The sequence below is a fragment of the Schistocerca americana genome, chromosome 4 (genome assembly GCF_021461395.2).
Source record: "Schistocerca americana isolate TAMUIC-IGC-003095 chromosome 4, iqSchAmer2.1, whole genome shotgun sequence".
NCBI lineage: Eukaryota > Metazoa > Arthropoda > Insecta > Orthoptera > Acrididae > Schistocerca > Schistocerca americana.
Genome location: NC_060122.1, coordinates 667,314,331 through 667,337,373, shown reverse-complemented (window position 1 = coordinate 667,337,373; position 23,043 = coordinate 667,314,331). Strand labels below are relative to the sequence as shown.

At 36.9% G+C, this 23,043-nt stretch overlaps 1 protein-coding gene across 3 annotated transcripts in view; it reads right to left on the bottom strand.

The window, feature by feature from the left end:
• The window catches only part of LOC124612937 (synaptonemal complex protein 1-like), a 500,344-nt gene that overhangs the window by 132,326 nt on the left and 344,975 nt on the right, over positions 1-23,043 (bottom strand). For 2 of the 3 annotated variants that reach the window (XM_047141436.1, XM_047141437.1), the window contains exon 14: positions 10,772-10,855. The exons of the other annotated variant lie outside the window; for it this stretch is intronic. In XM_047141436.1, coding sequence (XP_046997392.1) covers positions 10,772-10,855 — 84 coding nt within the window. The remainder of the gene's footprint in view (positions 1-10,771; positions 10,856-23,043) is intronic. 3 annotated transcript variants of the gene reach the window in all.

The window sequence follows — 23,043 nt, the reverse complement described above, 5'->3', positions numbered from 1 at the left end:
TTTACGGAGGGAATGTAAATAAAACTTAATGGGGTCGTTGTGAAGGTGTTGTGAGGGTGACATGGTACTATAAGGTGGAAAGTGGAACACGAGGCTGAAATGAAAATGAGAATAAATATGAAAAAATATATGGGGAGAGATAAAGGTAAAATTAGAAAGCAAATGGAGATCTGGTGTGAAAAAAGGCGAAAAAGGGTTGGTTAGGGCTGGGCTATGTTGATCCTGTGGTGAACTTCTGTAGGTAGATAATGATGTGCATAAAGGTTAGGTGGTTGTGTTGCCGCCAAAACACGTTAAAGGGTGGAGAAATTCGGGAAAATTTCGAAAAAACTACGTGAGCCGGGAGCGGAAAGACTTACCTTAGGGGGAAAAAAGGACAGGTATACATTCGCACACACGCACATATCCATCCACACATACAGACACAAGCAGACATATTTAAAGACAAAGAGTTTGGGCAGAGATGTCAGTCGAGGCAGAAGTGTAGAGGCAAAGAAGTTGTTGAAAGACAGGTGAGATATGAGTGGCGGCAACATGAAATTAGCGGAGATTGAGGCCTGGCGGATGACGAGAAGAGAGGATATACTGAAGGGCAAGTTCCCATCTCCGGAGTTCGGATAGGTTGGTGTTGGTGGGAAGTATCAAGATAACCCGGACGGTGTAACACTGTGCCAAGATGTGCTGGCTGTGCACCAAGGCATGTTTAGCCACAGGGTGATCCTCATTACCAACAAACACTGTCTGCCTGTGTCCATTCATGCGAATGGACAGATTGTTGCTGGTCATTCCCACATAGAATGCATCACAGTGTAGGCAGGTCAGTTGGTAAATCACGTGGGTGCTTTCACACGTGGCTCTGCCTCTGTGTGTGTGTCTATATATATATATATATATATATATATATATATATATATATATATATATATATATATATATATATATGTAGTTTGTAAATGTTGAAGTATGCTTATAATGACACTTTATTTGCCAAAATCACAATTGTTTGTACAGTGATGACTAGTTTCAGCAAATTTGAATTGCTGTGTTCAAATCAGGAAGTATATGAAATGTCAGCTACAGGTAAATATTCGACTTGAATATGTAATATAGGACAACAGAGAAGGAAGAAAAGGAATTACATACCACATCAGTACAAGCAGTAGCATCCACAATGACCATTGTATGTAGGAAATTTGTCATAATCAATAATAACGTTACTGTAAGACAAAAAACAGGTGTCTACATAGAAAAATATCCCATTATAAATCAAATAATACAAGGTGTGTTTGTAACTGACATACCTCACAGTAAAGGTAATACTTTACACATTCCATGGCAATTAGAGAAATAAAATGTACATCAATTGTTACAAGTTGCTGATAGCAAGTACATCTAGACAGTACCATGTTCGACAACACAGCTCAAGTGACAGTTGGAGGAAGACTGGCATACTGCTTGCAAAGTGCTAGAGTCTGACACTTGGTAGCAATATACTTTACTCTAAAAAATTTTCATATATAAAGTAATATGCATACAAGTGTATATATATCATTAAAATCTGCTACCTAACAGTATACAGTGTTTTACAAAATTAAAAATGATGTAATATTTCATACAGAAAATCATAAAATGTAAAATCATTATATAAGAGAACTGCACACTGAGAACAGTAGATAGCATAATTTTATAACTTTTGGTAAATCATATTTTGGTAATCCATATGTGTTACATAAGCCATGTGAGATTACAATACTGACAAATACAATGAATATTTAAGGGGTATATACTGGAATATATTCCTGAGATTAGTTGTATAGGAACCAACAGTCACTGTGAAGAGTCTTAAACACTAAAAGTACATATTTTATGTCTTGGATTATTTGGCATCAGATGTCATGAGATTAATTCTTTAATACCTTATGTCATGAAAGCAATTCTTAAGGTCCACAGGTTTTTGTCACATATTTCATTGTAAAATAAGATGCATGAACATTGGTACATGTCTGACATAATGTCAAATCTGTTGTATACTTTTCTATGTATCATTCCTATAATCTACCACATTACACAATAACGTCTAAATACTCCTTACAAACAATATTGTAATCTCAAATTATTATTTATATAACATATAAAGTTTACCAAAATAAGATATACTGAAGTTATAATTACATTTTATAATATTCTGTATGAGATATTACACCATTCTTAATTTTGTAAAACATTTTATACTGTTACAAATGTGTTGAATCATATTATTTTTTCATTCTTTTCTTTTTATACATGTAAGTTATATATAAACTGAATTACTTATAGACTGTGACAAAGACAAATCAATGAGTTGTTTTGTGGCAAGGATAGTGTTTTGATACTTCTGCATGAAAAAAGGAAAAATAAATGTGCTTTTCAATTTATTAATTCCCATATCTTCACCTGTTTGTTTCTATAAGTGGTAGCAGACAGACATATGATTAGATATATCGCACCAGTATTGTTTAAAAATATTTATTTCAACCATACATTAAAAAATGTTAAAAAAAGTTATTAGGAAAGCAAAGTTTACTCATACATTCACAACAACCATACCTGTCTGCACATTATTTTGCCCACCACTGAGATAATGCATCAAGAGTCTTGGAGCAGACAAGAGGAATTTGCATGAGCAGCGGAGGAGCAATTGTGCATCAGGATTGTTAAAATAAGGACTACGCACAATGGAATTAATGTGAAACAGTATGTAACTTGGTCTATGAATATTGATCTTTAGATGTATTGACACTGGAGGTCTTTTGATATTGGTTCAAGATATGCGCACACATTTATAAATTAACTTCCAATTTCTTTCAGCTATTCCTTCCAATCAATTTTTTTCAATTATTCAAGCAGCAATTATCAATCAGTTTCCATTATTTGCCCGCCCACATATACCACAATTCAATGGTGACTGTTTAAAGGATGGTGCTGAGTGAAATATGAACAGACCTTTCAATTGCTGAGATAAAAAAATTGAGATAAATGATTCATTTTATTGTTACAAGAAACTAAGGAAACTTTTATTTGTTACATGTCTGTGAGATTGGGAGTAAGAAAAAGATTGAACGAGCAAATTAAAATTAAATTCTGCCTACAAATAAGATGTGCCAGGAATGCTGATTTCTGTGACAAAAGGTAGGAATCAGCTATACTGTATGTTTATATGGCTGTGCTTGGTACCACCTCTCTGGCAGCAGATAATTTCTTTTCCTTCCAATTAATATCCTTTATGGAAAGTGCATTTCTACGGAAAAGACAAAAATTTGTACAAATTCATCACTCTATAAGACTGTGTCAGATAATAATCAGGTTCATTAATGAATATGCAGATAAATCTGCTTTAACTGAACAGTACCAATACACACAAAATTTCACTTCTGAAAAAAAATTTATTCATAATTTTGTTAAAAACTTTTCACAATGGAGTCAAAGGAAATGGCCATAGTTGAAAATTCATTACAAAAGCAATATGCCAAGATGTCAGAAAACCAAGCTTGGCAACAGTTGAAGGTAACGTGTCAACTCGTGAACTGGCCAATGGCAACAAAAACAACGAGGTTGGCATCCCACTATCAAAAAATGATGACACTTGTAATATAAATAATTGCGATGTCACCTTTAAGACAATGTCTTAGTTCTCACTGGGAAACATTTTTTCAAATAGTGAAACTGAAGGGCACAACAGCAAAAAGTCCTTTGATTACTTGCTCACAACACTGCCAACACAAGAACAGGAAACAATTAGGAAAAAAATTTAGATCTCATGCAACAAATAACCCAACAGTTTACAAAACAACAGGAAAATGCAACACAACAACTTAAGGGTGTAGGACAACATTTTACACAGCAAAATAAGGTATTTAATGATTTCAGGAATAGTATTAGTCAACAGTTCAGTGAGGTGAGCAAAACTATATGGACCGAATTATGTCATGAACAATCCAGGAAGTTGACAGAGCTAGTTAAACAAATGAAACAAGAAATAATTACTGACATGTCTCACAATATAAATATGTTAACGGAAAGAGTATCATCCATAGCCATATTAAAACAACAATGCTTAGCCTTGCATGAATCACACTTGTAAACAAATAAACAAACTTGTAAGCACAACTTGCCACACTGTAACTGATATCAGAGGCACACAGCATATGCACATTGGGTAGCAAGCTAGTCAACAAATCACAAGTGCATGTGTGCCAGACAGGCACAGCTGGGGGTGTTGGAGTGCCCAAAACAAACAAACCTGGTGAGCTACAGTCCACACAAGCATCTGTAAAGCATATTGAATAAACAACATAGAAAATTAAGGGGTAGTCTATACTACAGCTAAAACTATTTACACAATACACACATACAAAGATAAACTAAGGGATTATATATAAAGGAAATAGATGCTAAACTATGAGATATTTACTTAAGCTATGCTGCTATACACATCATACCTACATATATGTACAATATTTACAAATTTAATTACTGAAAGTGCACACACTAGTTATACCTGATGGACAAGAAAAGTCTTGCTGCAGACAAACAAGCAAGTGCAATATAAGTAGCAAACTGAATAAGAGGTCACACCACACCTATAATACACTTCATCTTTCAGATTTATAAGGTAAGTAGAGTTGCACACATGACATTAAATAAGTTTTGTGATAGCATGACTGCTCACTGAAGTGAGTGAATACATGGTTCAATATATGAAAAAGGTATTTGTAGCCATCGAGCCGCTATACATTTCTCTATGAAGATTTAGTTTTACATAAGTATTAAGTGCTTTTGTTCCAGTGAATGATGCATTGACTCATCCTAAAGTGAAGAAAGATAAATGCTTGTCAAGTGTTAGGTACCATATAAACATAACAAAGGACCACGCCACAACTTTATGATACATATGAATGTGATAGTGTTAAAGAATGTGAAGAAGAAAACAGTTGCAGTACATCACATATCACGATGCTGAACTAAGGTTGAGCACAACCAAATAATCAAGGGGTTGAAACCTAACTACTGTGAGTATCAACTACAATGAGAATGTCAAACACTTGATTTACAAAGAAATTTCTTTGCATGTTTGTTACTTATGAAAACACTGTTTTACGCTCATTAAACGTAACACATCATATTAATGATACAACTCTGTAAACTGCAGCACATAAAATGGTTATTTTTTATGTAATGAACATAACAAGTAAATACTGAGTTGCACTTTTAAACACTGCGTAAGTATTTGATATGATTGTTATCATCAGATTTGAGTCATGTTTATAAACAACAAACTATTTAGTTCTTGGGATCATGGTTAAGTCTATTAATGAAATTTAACTGGGCACATAAATTTCCTCAACCCTGTAGTGTGTAGATCCTTCCTGGAGAGCGCTAGAGGGGCGAGGCCATGTGTAGTTATCTGAGCGGCATGTAGTATCTATTGTAGCGACTTTTCAGTTTATGCCATAAATGAAAATAGAATCTGTTATTGTATGAATATTATACGAAGAATGTATAACCAAATGAGAGTAAAATGTGTACTCATATAATTGGAATTAAATAATGTAACGAAAATGAAAGCAAAATGACAAGCAGTGACATTATATATAAAAAGGGGAGAGAATATATCATAGACTATAATGCATATAAGCGATGATAATGGCATGTCATCAAATGAATAGGATAAGTGTAGTTTGTAATTGTATTTGTAGTTTTTTATGTTATGTATATGGTATGTGGAAAGGACACTACAGAAACTTTATGTAATGCAACTGTATGAAAGGCGCTAAAAAAGAAAATGCAAAAATGTAAATAACCTGGCTGTAAAGTGTTAAGTGTGCAAGAGATATATGCAAGTGTGCGTGTGATAAACTAAAGATGGCAATACTTTGTGTAACATGAATTTCCTGTTGTCAACAACATCGTAAAAGCAGCAAGAAACTTACCTTGTTCAAAGATGTATGCACAGCTGGTGTCCCCACTGAATAAGTGAGAATGACAAGGTGAAATAAGTTCCTTGGGCTGCTGATATGGAAACCAGTTGTCACTGCATCAAAGATTTCACAAAGGATCACACTGCTGAACATGAGCTTCATGAATTTATGCAGTGAAAGCTACTGTAAGCACATGACATGGACACTCTGGCCTTGTACTAAACATGTGAGTGCAAACTGGGATGATAATGGACATTGTGCTGTGTGTGCGTGCTTCGCAAGCTAAACACTGTGCAGATGCTCATTGACAACAGTGGGACTATATGGTTACAGCAAGCACTTTATTAAGAGACAAAACTTATGTATGTAAGTGTGAAAGGAATCTGACATGCCCATATAAACTGATAACCACTTAGGATAACTCCAATGGCCAAAAATAACAGCTATGCCCATTCCATATGACGTCAGTGCGCAGTGGGGGGCAATTATTTGAATCATATTATTTTTTGTTCATTTCTTTTTACACATGTAAGCTACAGGTAAACTGAATGACGTATATAGACCATGACAAAGATAAATTAACGAGTTGATTTGTGGCAAGGATAATTTCATCTGCATGAAAAAAAGGAAGAACAAATATGCTCTTCAATTTAATAATTCCTGTATCTTCACCTGTTTGTTTCTACAAGTGGTAGCAGGTCGTACCAGTATTGTTTAAAAATGTGTATTTCAACCATACATTCAAAAGTGTTATAAAAAGTTATTAGGAAATCAAAATTTATTCGTACATTCATGATGACCACACCTGTCTGTTCATCATATCACCTGCCGCCAAGATCCCGCATCACGAGGTTCGGAGCAGACAAGAGGAATTTGCACGAGCAGCAGAGGAGCGATCCTGCATTGGCATTGTTATAATACGGACGATACACAGTGGATTAATTTGAAGCAGTATGTAACTTGAATTACGAATATTGTCCTTAAATGTATTGACATTGAAGGTCTGTTGATATCGGTACCAGTTAAAGTTCACCCACAATATGTGCACAGATTTATAAATTACCTTCCAATTTCTTTCAACTATTCCTTCCAAGCAACTTTTTTCCAATTATTCAATCAGCACTTATTAATCACTTTCTGTTATTTGTCTGTCCATATATGTTGCTATTCACACAGCAAATTTTTGTGGTACATACAAGCTTGTATGAACATTACATAAGCAAAAATTATTAGTGTGAATTAGACTGCCACTGGGTGTCGGACTCAAGCACCTTGAGATATGTTTATGAGCTGTATGCTGATCTTACTCCAACTGTTAACTTGGCTATGTCTATATCTAACATGGTACTGGATAAATGACTCAATATCAACAACTTGTAACACTTGATGTACATTTTATTTCTCTAATTTCCATTGAACATTATGTAATATTATCTTTACTGTGAGGTACGTCACTTACGAACACACCTTGTATTATTTTATTTATGATTGTGGATATTTTTCTACATGGTGCCCTATTTTGTATCTTACAGTAAATTATTATCGATTAGAAAAATGTCTCAATTTTTAATGGTCAGTGTAGATGCTACTGCTTGTACTAATGAGGTATGTAATTCTTTTACTTGTTTCTCCATTATATTACATTACATATTGAAGTTGAATGTTCACCTGTAACTCACATCTCATGTATTTTAAGATTTGAAAGTAGAAATTCAAATTTGCTTAACCACTCATCACTGTACAAACAACTGTGATCCAGAAAATAAAGTGTTTATGTCGGAAGACTTCAACATTTAAAATTACAGATTGCCTCCTAAAGGACTAACTATGTTAGCTAATTGAAATATGATTTCCTCCAATTGAGAGTAAAGACAACAAAAAGATTTATGAAGAGCTTGTATGAGAGATTGATAGTGAAGAAATTTAGCTGTTAACTAATACATAAGCAACTCAGAGACTAGTAAATGAGATGAACCTCCACAAAAACATTTGTCAGCTGCAGTCAGGGTACATGTGACTAGAAAACATGAGTAAACATATTTTAAAAAGTATCATAGTTTGCACTGAACAAGCAAAGAGCAATGTAAATATAAAATAATATTGTTGGGAAACAACTATAAGCAGTTACAGGGGGAAATGGCAAAAAGGGAAGACTGCATGCAAGTATTAATTAGGCAATATAATTCCACTACAGTTACATCAAATTAAACCCACTCTTGTCATCTTCTGCTTATTTTAAGAGTAAACATGTAAATCATTATTTAATAATACACAAATTGCTGTATTCAAATTTCTGATGCTCTAGTTTACAACCCTCTTTTACAGTTTCTAATGTTAAGTGTGCAGCAGTCTCTTCCTGGTGTTTTAAATGTTACTAATCTACAAATATGCACAGAAAAACACTATAGCATTTCAGTGTTACGTTATATACGAATAAGGTAATAGAAATATATCTAAAAACGAAAATGATGAGACTTACCAAACAAAAGCGCTGGCAGGTCGATAAACACACAAACAAACACAAACATACACACAAAATTCAAGCTTTCACAACAAACGGTTGCTTCATCAGGAAAGAGGGAAGGAGAGGGAAAGACGAAAGGATGTGGGTTTTAAGGGAGAGGGTAAGGAGTCATTCCAATCCCGGGTGCGGAAAGACCTACCTTAGGGGGAAAAAAGGACAGGTATACACTCGCACACACACACACACACACACACACACACACACACACACACACACACACACACACACACACACATCCATCCGCACATACACAGACACAAGCAGACATTTGTAAAGGCAAGAGTTCACTCTTTGCTTTTACAAATGTCTGCTTGAATTTTGTGTGTATGTTTGTGTTTGTTTGTGTGTCTATCGACCTGCCAGCACTTTTGTTTGGTAAGTCTCATCATCTTTGTTTTTAGATATATTTTTCCCACATGGAATGTTTCCCTCTATTATATTCATAATTTAATTATTTATTTATTTATTGAATTATTTAACCTGGCAAGATCTTACATTTAACCAGGCATTCTACTTATTTTACATTCATACATTTTAGTAGGCATGTTAAACTACATCTAGTACAAAAAGTGAAATAAACAATTAGAAAGGTACACCTGGAAAAATACATACATATAGAGTTTATATTCGTAGATCATAAGTACTGTTATAATTAGACATTATTGAAGAGACAAATTTTAGATAGGAGTGCTGGCAGCAGGGAGTATGAGGGAGACTCATGGAGAAGGGAGAAGAAGAATAGACATGATGAAACATAATTAAGGAAATATAAAGGAAAAGAAGATTGCCTGGCTAATAGAGATATATATGAAGGGGAAGGCATCTCAGGAGCAAGATAGGAGACGCTAGCTTTGCTATTTGACAGATGAGAGGATTGGCCTGGTACATTAATTTTGTGGAGAACTTTATGATGATGATAGTAGGAAATGCTTCAACTTCTTCTTAAAAGCAGCAGGAGATTGAATTTTGCGCAAGGTAAGGGGCAGTTTGTTCCAGAGGCAGACAGCAGCAACTGAGAAGGAGTTTGCAAAAGTTTTTGTTTTGTGAGTGGGCACAGTTAGGATACGAAATAAGAGTGACCTCGTGTTTCGATTATGATGGCATGACAGGTTTTTAATCTCTGAAGCAAGGTACTGGGGTGCTTGCGCGACGAGGAGTCTGTGAAGTAGACATAGAGTGTGGTAGTCACGCAATTTGTCCAGCCGCAGCCACTTTAACTCGGAGTATGAAGCACTAACATGATCATATCGGCGAATGTTGCAGGTGTAACGCACACAGGCATTCATGGTCTTTTGTTTTCACTACTCGTGCATTGTGAATCACATCACAATAGTGGAGGTTCGGTAGAACGAGTGCTTGCATGAGCTGGCGTTTCAAGTCCTGTGGAAATATGTTCCGAAACTTTTTCAGAGCATAGAGACAAGCAGATGTCTTTCGGCACATTGCGACTGTATTCTCCGCCCAGTTGAGATGCTCATCCAAAGTTACACCCAAGTTCTTCACTGTTTTCTGATATGGTATTGGAGTACCGTCGAGCAGAATAGGAGGTAGCCGTTCGCGGAAATCTGAACTTATTAATTTCTGATGGGCTATTAAGATTACTTGCGTCTTTTTTGCATTTAGTTTAAGCCCCAGCCTTTTCGCCCATGTCACTACCGAAGACAGATCATCATTCATCTGAGCGATTGCAGTGTTTACGTCTTCAGGTCTGATGCTTAGGTAGAGCTGGAGGTCGTCGGCATAGAAATGATATTTACAGGAGGACAGAACCGACGAAATATCGTTGACATATAAAGAAAATAAAAGTGGTCCTAAGACTGATCCTTGTGGCACTCCCGAGGAAACATGTTTCCAGGAAGATTTTTCATTTACGCAGACAACACATTGCTGTCTGTCTTTTAAGTAGCTTTCAAACCATCTCATTGCACTATCAGAGAAATTAAGCTGTTGCATTTTTCTGAGCAATATGTCAAAGTTAACAGTGTCAAAAGCTTTGCTGAAGTCCAGTAGCGTCAATATTGTTGCCTTTCGATTGTCGATGGCACATTTCAGGTCATCTGTTACTTTAATTAGAGCAGTGTTTGTGCTGTGATGTTTACGGAAACCGAATTGAAATTTGTCATATAGGCTGAATTCATGCAAGTGTTCAGTGATTTGGTCATGAACAATATATTCGAGAGGCAATTAGTACACATGCGTCAAATGATAAATACACATTAAAGATAATTTTCCTTAATATACATTGCAGTTTGAATGATGACTTCATTCTGCTACATTCCATGCAGCTTACCTCCCCATAGCAATCTATATATTGGTTTTCAGCTTCCGACAGTGCCAAATGAAGTGCTTTTATTGTGTCATTTTTCATATTAATCTGAAAAGTATGGTATTTAACAAATCAGGGAGAACTACATGCCTGCATGAGAATAAAATAACAAGAGTAAATCACCCGAATCTCTTTTTTTTCCTTTCATTATTCAATATAACACAACATACAGCAGTGACGGCTTATAAGTATACATTCTGGGTGCTCACAAATTTTTAAATTCAGATAAATATCAGAGTGCAAAATCAATAACATCTGCTGTATAACAGTTATGCTTATCAACATATTTTTTACAACTTCAGCTGTTGTCAATAATATAATACTACTAATAATAATAATAATAATAATAACAATAAAGTAATAATAATAACAAAAATAATGAAATAATATGCATAACTTGTCTGAAAAAATGATGAATTGTTTTTGTAGAATTTTGTTGTTTTGTACATAGTTAATTACAGTTTATGACAAGAACAGAATCCTGTTTAAGCTTTCGCTACCCTCCATTTCACATTTTTGTCGAAGTGGGAGTTTTTGTGTGTTTTTCGTTTTTTGGTAAAATGTACAAGATCCCAAATTCATGCATTAGTTGTCAAATTAATTTTTGGGCTGAAAAGCTGGCATTCTTACATTGCACCCAGAGAACAATTTATGCTTATTATACACTTCTTTGTTAAATGTTCACTTGAAGTCACACTTATTTGATTTTGTCACTTTCTCAGACAATGGATCTGGTCTGGGAGGCACTATTTCTTTTTCCCTGGTAAGTTTTTTTTTTTTTTTTTTTTTACTTTCTGAGTGTGCATACTTAGCATTATACCCCAATCTTAAGTGCATTTGGTATAGAGTAACTAATTAAATATGTTCATTAGTGTGCTCTTCAAGCTTGCCATTAAAGGTTTTTCTTTTATTTGTGTATTCTTCCAGTAATCGCAAAAAGTTCATTTTGGTTACAGTCGGCTGTTTAGGCCTAATTTTTGAACGTGCATATTTAGCGTTATACCACAAATTTAAGTGAATTTGCTAATAGTTTACTTACATATTAGTTTCCAAAACACATTTAGTGTCCTTTTACATCTGTATTTAATATATTATCATTATCACTTAGTTAATCTCATAACTAATTTCCAAACTACCATGGATACTAAGTGTGTGAGCTGCAGTAGGAAAGTTACTTCAGGGGTTTCGTGCAGCTGTTGTGATAGGTGGTTTCATTGGGGAAATTGTAGTGGCATGGGAATTGGGGAAGTAAACAAGACTCTTCCATTCTTTTGCAGGGTTTGCTCAAGAGATAGGATTATAGCTGAACAGGAGGAGAAAACTAGAGTCCTTCAGGCTGAGTTGGACAGAGCGAAAGAGAAACTGAAGAGGTTAAGGGAGGAGGAGGGTAAACAGCAGCGCGAAGTGATAGCTTGGAACAGGGACCACAGAAAGTGTCTGACAGTTTCCCAATTGGCACAACCAATAGATTTGCCTTGCTACCACAGTTAAGTAAGGAAGAGGCTCCAGTAGAAGTAGATGTAGTTAAGACGCAACAGAATCTCACTAGGAATCAAACTGTTTCAAAAAAAGTAGAAAGTAAGAGGAAACTTCTGTTGATAGGTGGCAGCCATGGAAGAGTTGTGGGCCAGATTTTTCAGGAAAAATTAGATGACAGGTACTAGGTCACAAACTTTTTCAAGCCAAGTGCATGTCTTAGCCAGGTTGTAGAGGATATAGGTTCCTTGCACAATGGTTTCTCAAAGCAGGGTCATGTGATGACAGTGGGTGGAGTGGGAAACAGTATTGATAGGGATCAGGGCTACAGTATTGAGTGTGACCTGGTGAAAATAGCCTCTGCAACGACCCATACCAATGTTGGGCTGGTGCCTGCTTTCATGCAACATGATCAGCCCCAGTTGAACCGCTCTGTCAGGAGGGTAAATGTGGATTTGGATCAGTTGCATAGGGTGGCCACTCTGTCAGACATTGGATTGGTTCCTGTTGAGGCTATTGATAGGGGGGATTTCACAAGGCATGGCCTACACCTCTATAGGAAAGGGAAGGGTAAACTGGCAGGGTTGTTAGCAAAATCCATAAGGGGGACACTAGTACTCATGGATGTACCACTTTTTTAGACTAATATCAGTGTCCAATGAGAAGTTCAGGCAGGCAGGTACTACAGAGGGCCAAAACTCACAAGATTCTCACAACAGTAACGTAAATAATAATGTTACCATATTTAAGCAAAATATTGGTGGATTAAAGAAAAAAGTAGATTCTCACAAAAGTAAAGTAAAAAATAATGTTACCATTTTTCACCAAAATATTCCGGGATTGAAGAATAAAGTAGATGAGCTCCTGGTTTGTTTAGATGACATTGAATCTGATAATGTAATAGATATACCATGCCTGTCTGAGCATCACATTGTGCCTGATATGGAACAGGTAAATATCAGTAGTTATAAACTAGCTGCACATATGAGTAGAGAGAATAAGGTGAGGGGAGGAGTAGCCATATATGTCAAAAGTTATCATTGTGTAAAAAGCTTAGATAAAAAAATGTTTTGTTTTAGAGCAACATATAGAAGCATGCGCCTGTCAACTTAAACTGAAGGAGGGCTCTTTTATAATTGTAATAGTATATAGGTCCCCTTCAGGAAACTTTCATTTATTCCTGTAAAACTTGTATGCCTTGTTGTGCTATCTGTCAGATACGGGAAAGCAAATTATTATTTGTGGGAACTTCAATGCTGATTCACTGAAAGAGTGTAATAGGAAGAATGACCTGGAAGTCTTGCTCGGTTCTTTCAGTTTGACATCTGTCATTAATTTTCCTACTCGGATAGTAAAGGACAGCAGCACATTGATAGATAACACTTTTATAGACCAAGATAAGTTTAAAAACATAAATTCTTGTCCTGTTGAGAATGGCCTTTCTGATCATCGTGCTAAGCTAGTTACAGTATATGTCATAGCTCCATTCAGTAATTCAAAACTACCCTCCAAAGTTGTGCGATCAATTAACGACTTAACAATTAGAAATTTCAGGGAAAATCTTCGGCAGTTAGACTGGGATGAGGTGTACAAGGAATCCAATGCTAATTTAAAATAAAACTTATTTCATGATACACTTGTAAGAGAATTTGAAAACTGTTTCCGCAAGAAAGAAGTTAAATCCAATTAAAAGAATCCATGCAAAAAACCTTGGCTTACTAATGGAATAAAAATATCTTGTAACCACAAAAGGGAACTGTATCTAACAACAAGAAAGAGTAATGACCCAAAAACACCCAAATATTATAAAAACTGCTGTGCTACATTACGAAATGTTATTAAAAAGTCCAGAAGCATGTGCATCATGCCTGAGATTAATACCTCTGATAACAGAACCAAAACAATTTGGAATATTATTACAAGGGAGACAGGGCAACCATGAGTACAAGATGACGGCATTACCACAAAGCGAATGGAAACTTGACAAACAACAAGCCGAAAGTTGAAAACATTTTGAATAATAATTTTTTAAATGTTGTAGAGAAAATAGGATCTAAATGTTCATTAGAAGAAACAAGGCAGTTAATGGAAGAGGCCTTACCCACACAATTTGATACAATTGAAATTCTACCCACCTCTCCTTCTGAAATTACGAAGATAATAAGCTCTCTCAAGAATAAAAGCTCACATGGAATTGATGGCATTTCCAGCAGGATAATAAAAGCTTGTTCCCAAGAGATAAGTGGTATTCTTAGCCAAATATGTAATAGCTCTCTGAAGCAGGGTATTTTCCCAGATATACTGAAGTACGCCATTGTTAAACCATTGCATAAAAAAGGGGATACGTCTGATGTCAACAACTACTGCCCAATCTCTCTTCTGACTGCCTTACCCAAAATTCTTGAAAACGTACTGTATTGTAGAGTAGCTTCACACCTGTGTAAAAATAAAGTTTTAACAAAATGTCAGTTTGGTTTCCAGAAGGTTTTTCAACAGAAAATGCTATATATACTTTCACTAATGAAATATTAAATGCTCTGAGTAACTGGAAGTCACCTGTTGGGATTTTTTTGTGTAAATCATGGAATACTTCTAGATAAGCTCAAGTACTGTGGTATGAATGGGACAGCACTCAAATGGTTCAAATCATACCTAACTGGAAAGGTGCAGAAAGTTGAAATAAGCAGTTCACATAATATGCAAAAAACTGGTGATTTCCCAAACTGGGGAACAATCAAGAATGAGGTGCCACAAGGTTCGGTCTTGGGTCCTCTGCCGTTCTTAATAAATATTAATGACTTGTCATTCTATATTCACAAAGATGCAAAGCTGGTACTTTTTGCAGACGATGCAAGTATAGCTATCACACCCAACAGACAAGAATTAACTGGTGAAATTGTAAACGCTGTTTTTCAGAAAATCATTAAGTGGTTCTCTGCAAAATGGGCTCTCATTAAACTTTGACAAAACACAGTATATACAGTTCCACACAGTAAATGGAATGACACCATTAATAAACATAGATTTTGATCAGAAATCAGTAGCTTAGGTAGTGTATTCAAAATTTCTAGGTGTATGCACTGATGAGGGGTTGAACTGGAAAAAACACACTGAAGATCTGCTGAAACGTTTGAGTTCAGCTACTTATGCTATTAGGGTCATTGCAAATTTTGGTGCTATACATCTCAGTAAATTAGCTTACCATGCCTATTTTAATTCTCTGCTTTCATATGGCATCATATTCTACGGTAACTCATCATTGAGTAAAAGAGTGTCCATTGCACAAAAGCATGTAATCAGGATAATTGCTGGAGCTCATCCAAGATCATCCTGCAGACACTTATTTAAAGAGCTAGAGATCTTCACTGCAGCCTCACAATATATATATTCACTTATGAAATTTGTTATTAACAATCCAAACGAATTCAGAAGTAATAGCAGTGTGCATTGCTACAACACTAGGAGAAAGGATGATTTCCACTACTCAAGGTTAAATCTAACTTTGGCTCAGAAGGGGACAAATTATGCTGCCACCAAAGTCTTTGGTCACTTACCTAATAGCATAAAGTCTGACATATAGCCATATAGCATTTAAAAGGAAATTAAAATAATCTCTAAATGGCAACTCCTTCTACTCCTTAGATGAATTTTTGGATATAGTAAGTGGGTAATTTCCCCAACCCCCACCAAAAAAATTAAGTGTCATGTAATATCTTGTATGGACACCTTTTATTAACCTGACACATTCCACATCATTAAGATGTGTCCTATTCATGATCTATGGAACAAATACTAATCTAATCTAATAACATATACTGATGTGCAGTCTAATGTTAATATATAGTGAGTGAAATGACATATTTGTGGTGTGTGCTGCTACCTAATGGGATTTATGCCAAGCAAACATGGATAAAAGTCTGTTGCAATGTGCTACCATTTGGTGGCACTGACGTAAACTTGTAGTTGGATGGTAAGAGCTAGCAGAGCATGCCATGAACCGTGCACATTGCTTATCAAATCTGTATGTATTTGGCCTGTAAGGCAATTATGTCAGGCAGTTGTGCATGTGCAGAAGCTCCTTAAAATGTGCACAAATGAAGGTGTGCTCACCACCCTGATGCTAAGTTTCACTGAGTCTAGAGGAGCAATTTTCACAGTGCGGTAGATTTAGTGTCATGTATTTCAGATTACCGCATCTATGCTACATTTAACAGCATTTTAAAAAAAAGTAACCAATGAATCCACAAGGTGTCAAAAGTTTGGCTGTTCGTGTGCTCTTGGGCTCTTACACAAGTCACCACTGACACAGAGTAAATGTTAACTGACACTGACAGGCATCTTCTAGTTAAGGTGGAAAACTGTGAGAAAAGATAATTTAAACCATAAAAGATCTCCATTCTCCTTGATAATGAAGAGAATCACATTAAAAAAAAAAAAAAAAAAAAAAAAAAAAAAAAAAAAAAACCACTGAACACTTTCACAGACACCACAACATAGTCATTGCATTAAGGTTCTTTGTTAAATTTAGCCAACGTTACACTAAAACTTGTATTTCAATGGCACCCAGGTTTAAGGTTATTATGTTACTTTTAATCCCAGTGTCATGAAAGCAAAGATACATTACTGTGGCATGGACATGAGTAAGGAGTCTGCATATTGTGTGTATATTGGGAAGTAACATCTTCACAATTTACAGCTCTCATGAGAATGCTTGAACACATTGCAAATCAAATCTTTCAGCTACGAAATTAGAGATGGCTACACTTAAGGTACGTAGAAGAGACATCCATACATCTGTGTGATCTTCCCCCTCCCCTTGTTTCCAACAGTTGCATAAACGGAAGACTGTGATGCAGTGAAATACATTTTCCTGTTTTTGCTTAAATGTCACTGAAAATATTTAGAACACTAGCAGTATATTAGGTTCTGTGGTACCCAACGGACATCTAATTTGTACAGAACACAGTCAATTTGTGGGGTATTTTAGGATTCTGACAAAAATTTTGCTAGAGATTCTTTTCATTGTGTATTTAAAGATACCCTCCCTGTGTATTTAAAGAAACCCTCCCAAGATCATTTCCCTGTAGTCTTTGTGACAGGCACAACCACAGCCATCATCAGACACCAAAGTTCCAGCGCCCTGCTGACCAAACCAACTACATATGCCACTCATCTAACCAATAAGAGTCGTGAGAAAGGACTCATGTGGTCATTTCTGGCTGCTCCATGTAGTGCAGAGCCCAGTCTGGTCTATCTCTTGTGTTCCAGGATTTCTGCAGAAAGAATGGCTTATGTCATCTGTTTCTGGCTGTGTTCTTCTTGACCGTCCCCTAGCTGATCCAAATACGAACCACCTTTTCTCTCTCTGCTTGTTCTGTTATCCTACTGTCACCTAGATTAGTGGATGCTCTCCAAGTCTGGCCCAGATGAGCCCTCATGTATCCTGAGTACCTAGAATATAACCAAAGTTCAGTTTACTTCAAAAGTTTCAAAATTGTTTTCAGACAACCATCCTCATCCATCTTGATCACACTCCACTTCTATACCTGTACAAATTTGTGTCATGTGTTGAGACACCACACCTCTTGGTTTAAAGAGAGGTACTAAAATTTGGTTCATGTGTGTAATGATGTGTGATGAGTCACCACACTGCAGCTGCTAACCAGCCACAGATGCTACAGTGCACCAGTCATGTCGCACTCAGAGTGCTTCACATTTGCACATTCCTGCAGCTGGGCTAAGTCCAGCCCATAACATTGTCATGGCCTGTCAATTCCGCCTGGAGTCACCCTGTCATCATGTGCCATGTCAAACCACGTGCCATGGCCAACACCGTCTATACACGAGATGTGTGGGCCAAGCTGCTACCGTGGCCTTGCCAACATCACCCTGTAAAGGGTCTAGCACACAAGTGTCCTGCTTAATGCTGCCGCAGCTTGCACTGCTGATCAAGCTGTCCATGTCATTGGCCACTCTGTTTGCTGTTGCATAGCTACAGGGTCATCAAACATCCAGCATTGAGCTGCCCCTACCAGGGCAGTACCATTTCACTGAATCTGCAGCCACTGCCCATCTGTTGACACAGCCTGCCACTGTGAACCCACCTGTGGTTGCCTTGTCTGACGGTACTGGATCCAACAACGCAGCATCTTTACCCCACCAGTAGTTGCTCCCACACACCATAGGGTCCACACTGCCCATGTGGAGACACCACATGTCTGGAGAGCCAGCCGTATACATGCCATTTCTGCCACTGCCATTTGGGGTTCACATCACGCTGCATCTTATCACATCTACTCACAAGACTAAGTACTGCAACTGTTTTGCATGTCCACCGTCAAGCAATCTGTGGGAGATGTCAACAGCACAGGGTGCCATCCTTTTGTTTCAGACATAAAATTCTGAAGTGAAAAGTACTCACTTGGAGTGTTCTTCCAGTCATACAATCTACCACCATCCAATTCTGTTACTTGGGACAATAGATAGTAACATGCACCATGAGTAAATATGTTTTGCCAAATTACTTTCTAAGTTAATATCATGGTTTTGAATGAAGAGTATTCAAGGGAATCTTCTATCACTGCTCTTAACTGTAATTTTTTAGAAATGGTAAAGGTATAGACTGAAATATAAATACAGAGAGGTTAAGGTAAATGGTAATTTAATTTAGTTCTCATTTTGAGCACGTACCTCAAAAAGAGAACATAACTTTATTTTATAACAGAAAAGGCTGCACTGATTATTCTATGATGTTGTCACTAAGAAGAGGTTTATTTCTGACCTGTTAAAGAGTTGTAATGAGAGTTTAATGGCCTAGCCATACTATTTCTCTAACAATTTGGTTCAAGGTCACCAAAGTTATGAGAATAAGGAACAGGAGGAAACATTCTCCCTGCAGACTACAGTATCTGTAAATGTATATTTTCCAAATGATGGGTGCTTGATAGACATTTAATTTGTTGTTCTGGACCTCATAGTTCACAAGTTGTTGCTTAGTAGCCACAAAGAGTCCAAGCCAGCCGTGACATTTTACCAGTTTCGTTTTCATACCATGATCTATTCTATATTCTTTCATCTTTTCTACTGATACCTCAGCAGATTCGTTACTGCCATTTCATACCCCACAAAGCGCAAGGTCAAAATTATCTATTATACTTGTATTTAATGCAGTACATTCTATAACATTCTGATTATCATAAGTTTGAAACACTTCCTTTCTGTTTAATAGCTTCACATTTCATTTGATTCTTTTCTTTTCTTTTGTTTGTACCTGCAACATCTTTTGATGTTTGGAAGAATACCTTTATCAAAGAACTGCCACTTTTTCTAAGTCTTTTTAACCTTCCCTTTCAGACATGTCAAATTTATTGCATAATTTAATCCACTATACCTGAGTGTTCTCATATAAATTTTCATAACCTACATTAACTTTGATTTCCTGACTGATGAGTCTCTGTCCTTCTAACTTTTTTTATTTACACGCTAAGGCAAAAAGCAAAATATGCACCATGAGGGAATTATGTGCATGAGACGGAGATCGGTAGACGTGATTTACATGTACAGACAAACAATTGATTACAGTTTCAGAAAAAATTGATGATTCATTCATGAGGAAGAGTTTCACAAACTGAGCAAGTCAGTAACACATTGGTCAACCTCTGGGCCTTACGCAAGCAGTTATTTGGCTTGTCATTGACTAAAGGTCATTGGATGATCTCCTAAGGGATATCACACCAAATTCTGTCCAATTGGCACGTTAGATTGTCAAAATCCTGAGCTGGTTGGAGGGCCCTGTTTATAATTCTCCAAATATTCTCAATTGGGAAGAGATTGGCGACCTTGTTGGGCAATGGAGTGTTTGGCAAGCACAAAGACAAGTAGTAAAAACTCTCAATATGTGTGGGTGGTCAGGATAGCTTGCCATGATGGACAACAAAAGGGGGTGTAGAACATTTTTGATACACCATTGTGCTGTAAGGATGCCCAGACCATCATCCCAGTTGCTGGACCATGTGGTGGGCAACAGTCAGGTTGGTAGCCAACTGCTCTGCGGGGCATCTCCAGACATGGCTTTGCTGGTCGTTGAGGCTCAGTTCAAAGAGGGACTCATCACTGAAGACAATTCTACTTCAGGTAGTGAGATTCTAGGCTGAAGACATGTCTGGAGAAGCCCTGAGTAGTAGTGGGATACCAACCAGACTGTCAGCCACCACATGACCTGACAGGAGTGATGGCCTGGAGCGCCAGTTCTTTTCATAGCCATACCCTTTTGGCTGTCATACGTTGCTGTCATCCATTGTATGCTGACAATTTTCTACACTGTTTTGTTGACCTTCATGGTATGCCATGCAATTATTTTCTTACGTTTCTGCAAGATAATGCCAGGTTGAACACAGCAAGAATTTCTACTGCTTGTCTTTGTGGTTGTAACACCCTACCTTGACCAGCTAGGTCACTGGATTTCTTCCCAACTGACAACATTTGGAGCATTATGGACAGTGCCCTCCAACCAGTTCAGGAGTTTGATGATCTAACATGCTAAATGAACAGCATTTGGCATGATACTCCTCAGGAGGACGACCAACAACTCTGTCAATGAATCCCAAGCTGAATAACTACTTGCATAAGGGCCAGAGGCTGACCAGGGTGTTATTGACTTGCTCAAATTTTGAAGCACTTTCTTTTGAATAAATCATCCATTTTTTTCTGAAACTGTAGTCATTTGTTTATCTGTATATGTACATCACATTTACCAATTTCCGTTCCTTTTGGATAATTCCTTCATGGTGCACCTTCTTTGGTCTTAGACTGTACTTAGAGTTTACAGTCCCTTGAAATTCCAAACTAGTTTTTTTAATGTTGTTGGGTAAAATATAATCAATCTCATTTTTAGTTTCTTGCTATGACCATTTTCTATCTATTTTCTTCTGGAAAAATGTTGTTAAGTTTGACAAATTCTATGGCCTTTGTAATTTCTTGTGACCTAGCTGAAGTTTCTCACTGAATAACTGCTCTTAAGCTTTTTCGCACTTTGGCATTAAAATCCACCATCAACATCTTTTAATGGGGTTCGCTACTATTTACAACTGTAACACTTACAATGGAAACTACCAATCACTCCCCCCCCCCCCCCCCACCCTCTCAAATTTGGTGGTATGGTGGTAAAAGGCCACAGTGGACAGTTTGTCAAAAACTGAACACAGATCAAGCATGAAAACAGGAAGAAGGTGTACTGTACTGTGGAAAAAAGGCAAAATATAAACAGTGAATGGCCCAAGGAGAAGAAATCAATATAGAGTAATGTGTAAAAGCAATGGCATCATGGTTAAGTGGTTATGGTGTTGGACTAGTAACTGGCTGAGCCATGTTCAAACTTCCCTTATGTCAAATTTTTTTGGTGTTCGCTTTATTCAAATTTGTGTCTGTGTTGTGGTGTAACATCCATTTGCAACAGTGAGGTGTAAGGCAGGAACCTATAATGACTCTATTAGCAACCAAAAGGAAATGGATTTTGAATGGGAACCACAAATGTTGATGGCAACATGATAAGGCAGCCGAATCCTCCACCGAAAACATGTCCACTATGTCATACACAGTATTAGTGACAGTACGTGTGTGATATGATAGGAATCCCTTATCGATGCACCTAATTTGTATGACTTGCCCGATATAGGTGTTCGTATACATGTGAATGTGACCACTCCCAAGGAAATGATGAAATCATAGTAGTTTGTCACATAAGCTGCAACAAATGAACACAACAGATTCACAATCACACAGTTTATCTGTGCTCTGTCAAAACATATGTTTTTCATGTTTTTGAAGTTGCGTTCCATTTTGGGAGTCTTGACTCTTGCATTCCTTTGTTCAATGGATAGTATGACAACTGCCAAGACTACAGAAAGAGAACAAACATTTCAATGACCAGACTGACAGACCGCTATGTTGGGGAGGGGGGGTAGGCAGGAAAGGCGTGAGTGAGTTTTGAGTTTTGAACACAGGTCACCTGTGTCACCTGTCACACAGCTGGCCCAGAAGTAGCAGACTTTGACTCACCATGGCGTTGCAATGACAGTGAGTAGACAATGCCATAATCACATATCCAAGATACTGTTGTAGTTGCAGGCTGCTCTTTATTGCACTTCTTGTTGTACTGTTCACTGTTTCTATTTTGCTTTTTTTTCATACTTCAGTACACCTTCTTCCTGTTTTCATGCTAGCTCTGTGTTCAGTTTTTAATGGGCTATCCACTGGGTCTTCTTAACACTAAATCTGAGGGGGGTGAGAAGGGGTGTTTCCCTTGTTAGTGTAAGCCATTACCTTATAACCTTATGAAAATATTTAACATGTCTTCTTATTCTGTCTGAAATTCATTCACTGTCTTAAGAACAGTTTTCAATTTTCTTGTTTACAATAAAGTCTACACCTAAATTTCTGCTCTTTTGTGTTCCTCTGTAGTTGACACTTCATTAAACCCTAATTTTCCCTTCTGCAAAACAATCATCGTGTTTTTAATTCTTGTTTGGTATGCATTTTTTGCTGCACTCCTGATACTCCTATAGCACCTCATCTGATCTTATTTAATTCCTGTTCTACCTCTACTAGTGTATCTTCGGATCATAGACGTGGATACTTTATTTTCCCTAAATAATACATAGCAGAAACAGTAGTTTTTTTATTAATTAAAACTTCCGGGCTGAATTGCCGTGGTCCATATATAAAACTTCTTCTCCTTCCTGACGTTTTGTTGCCTACTGCGG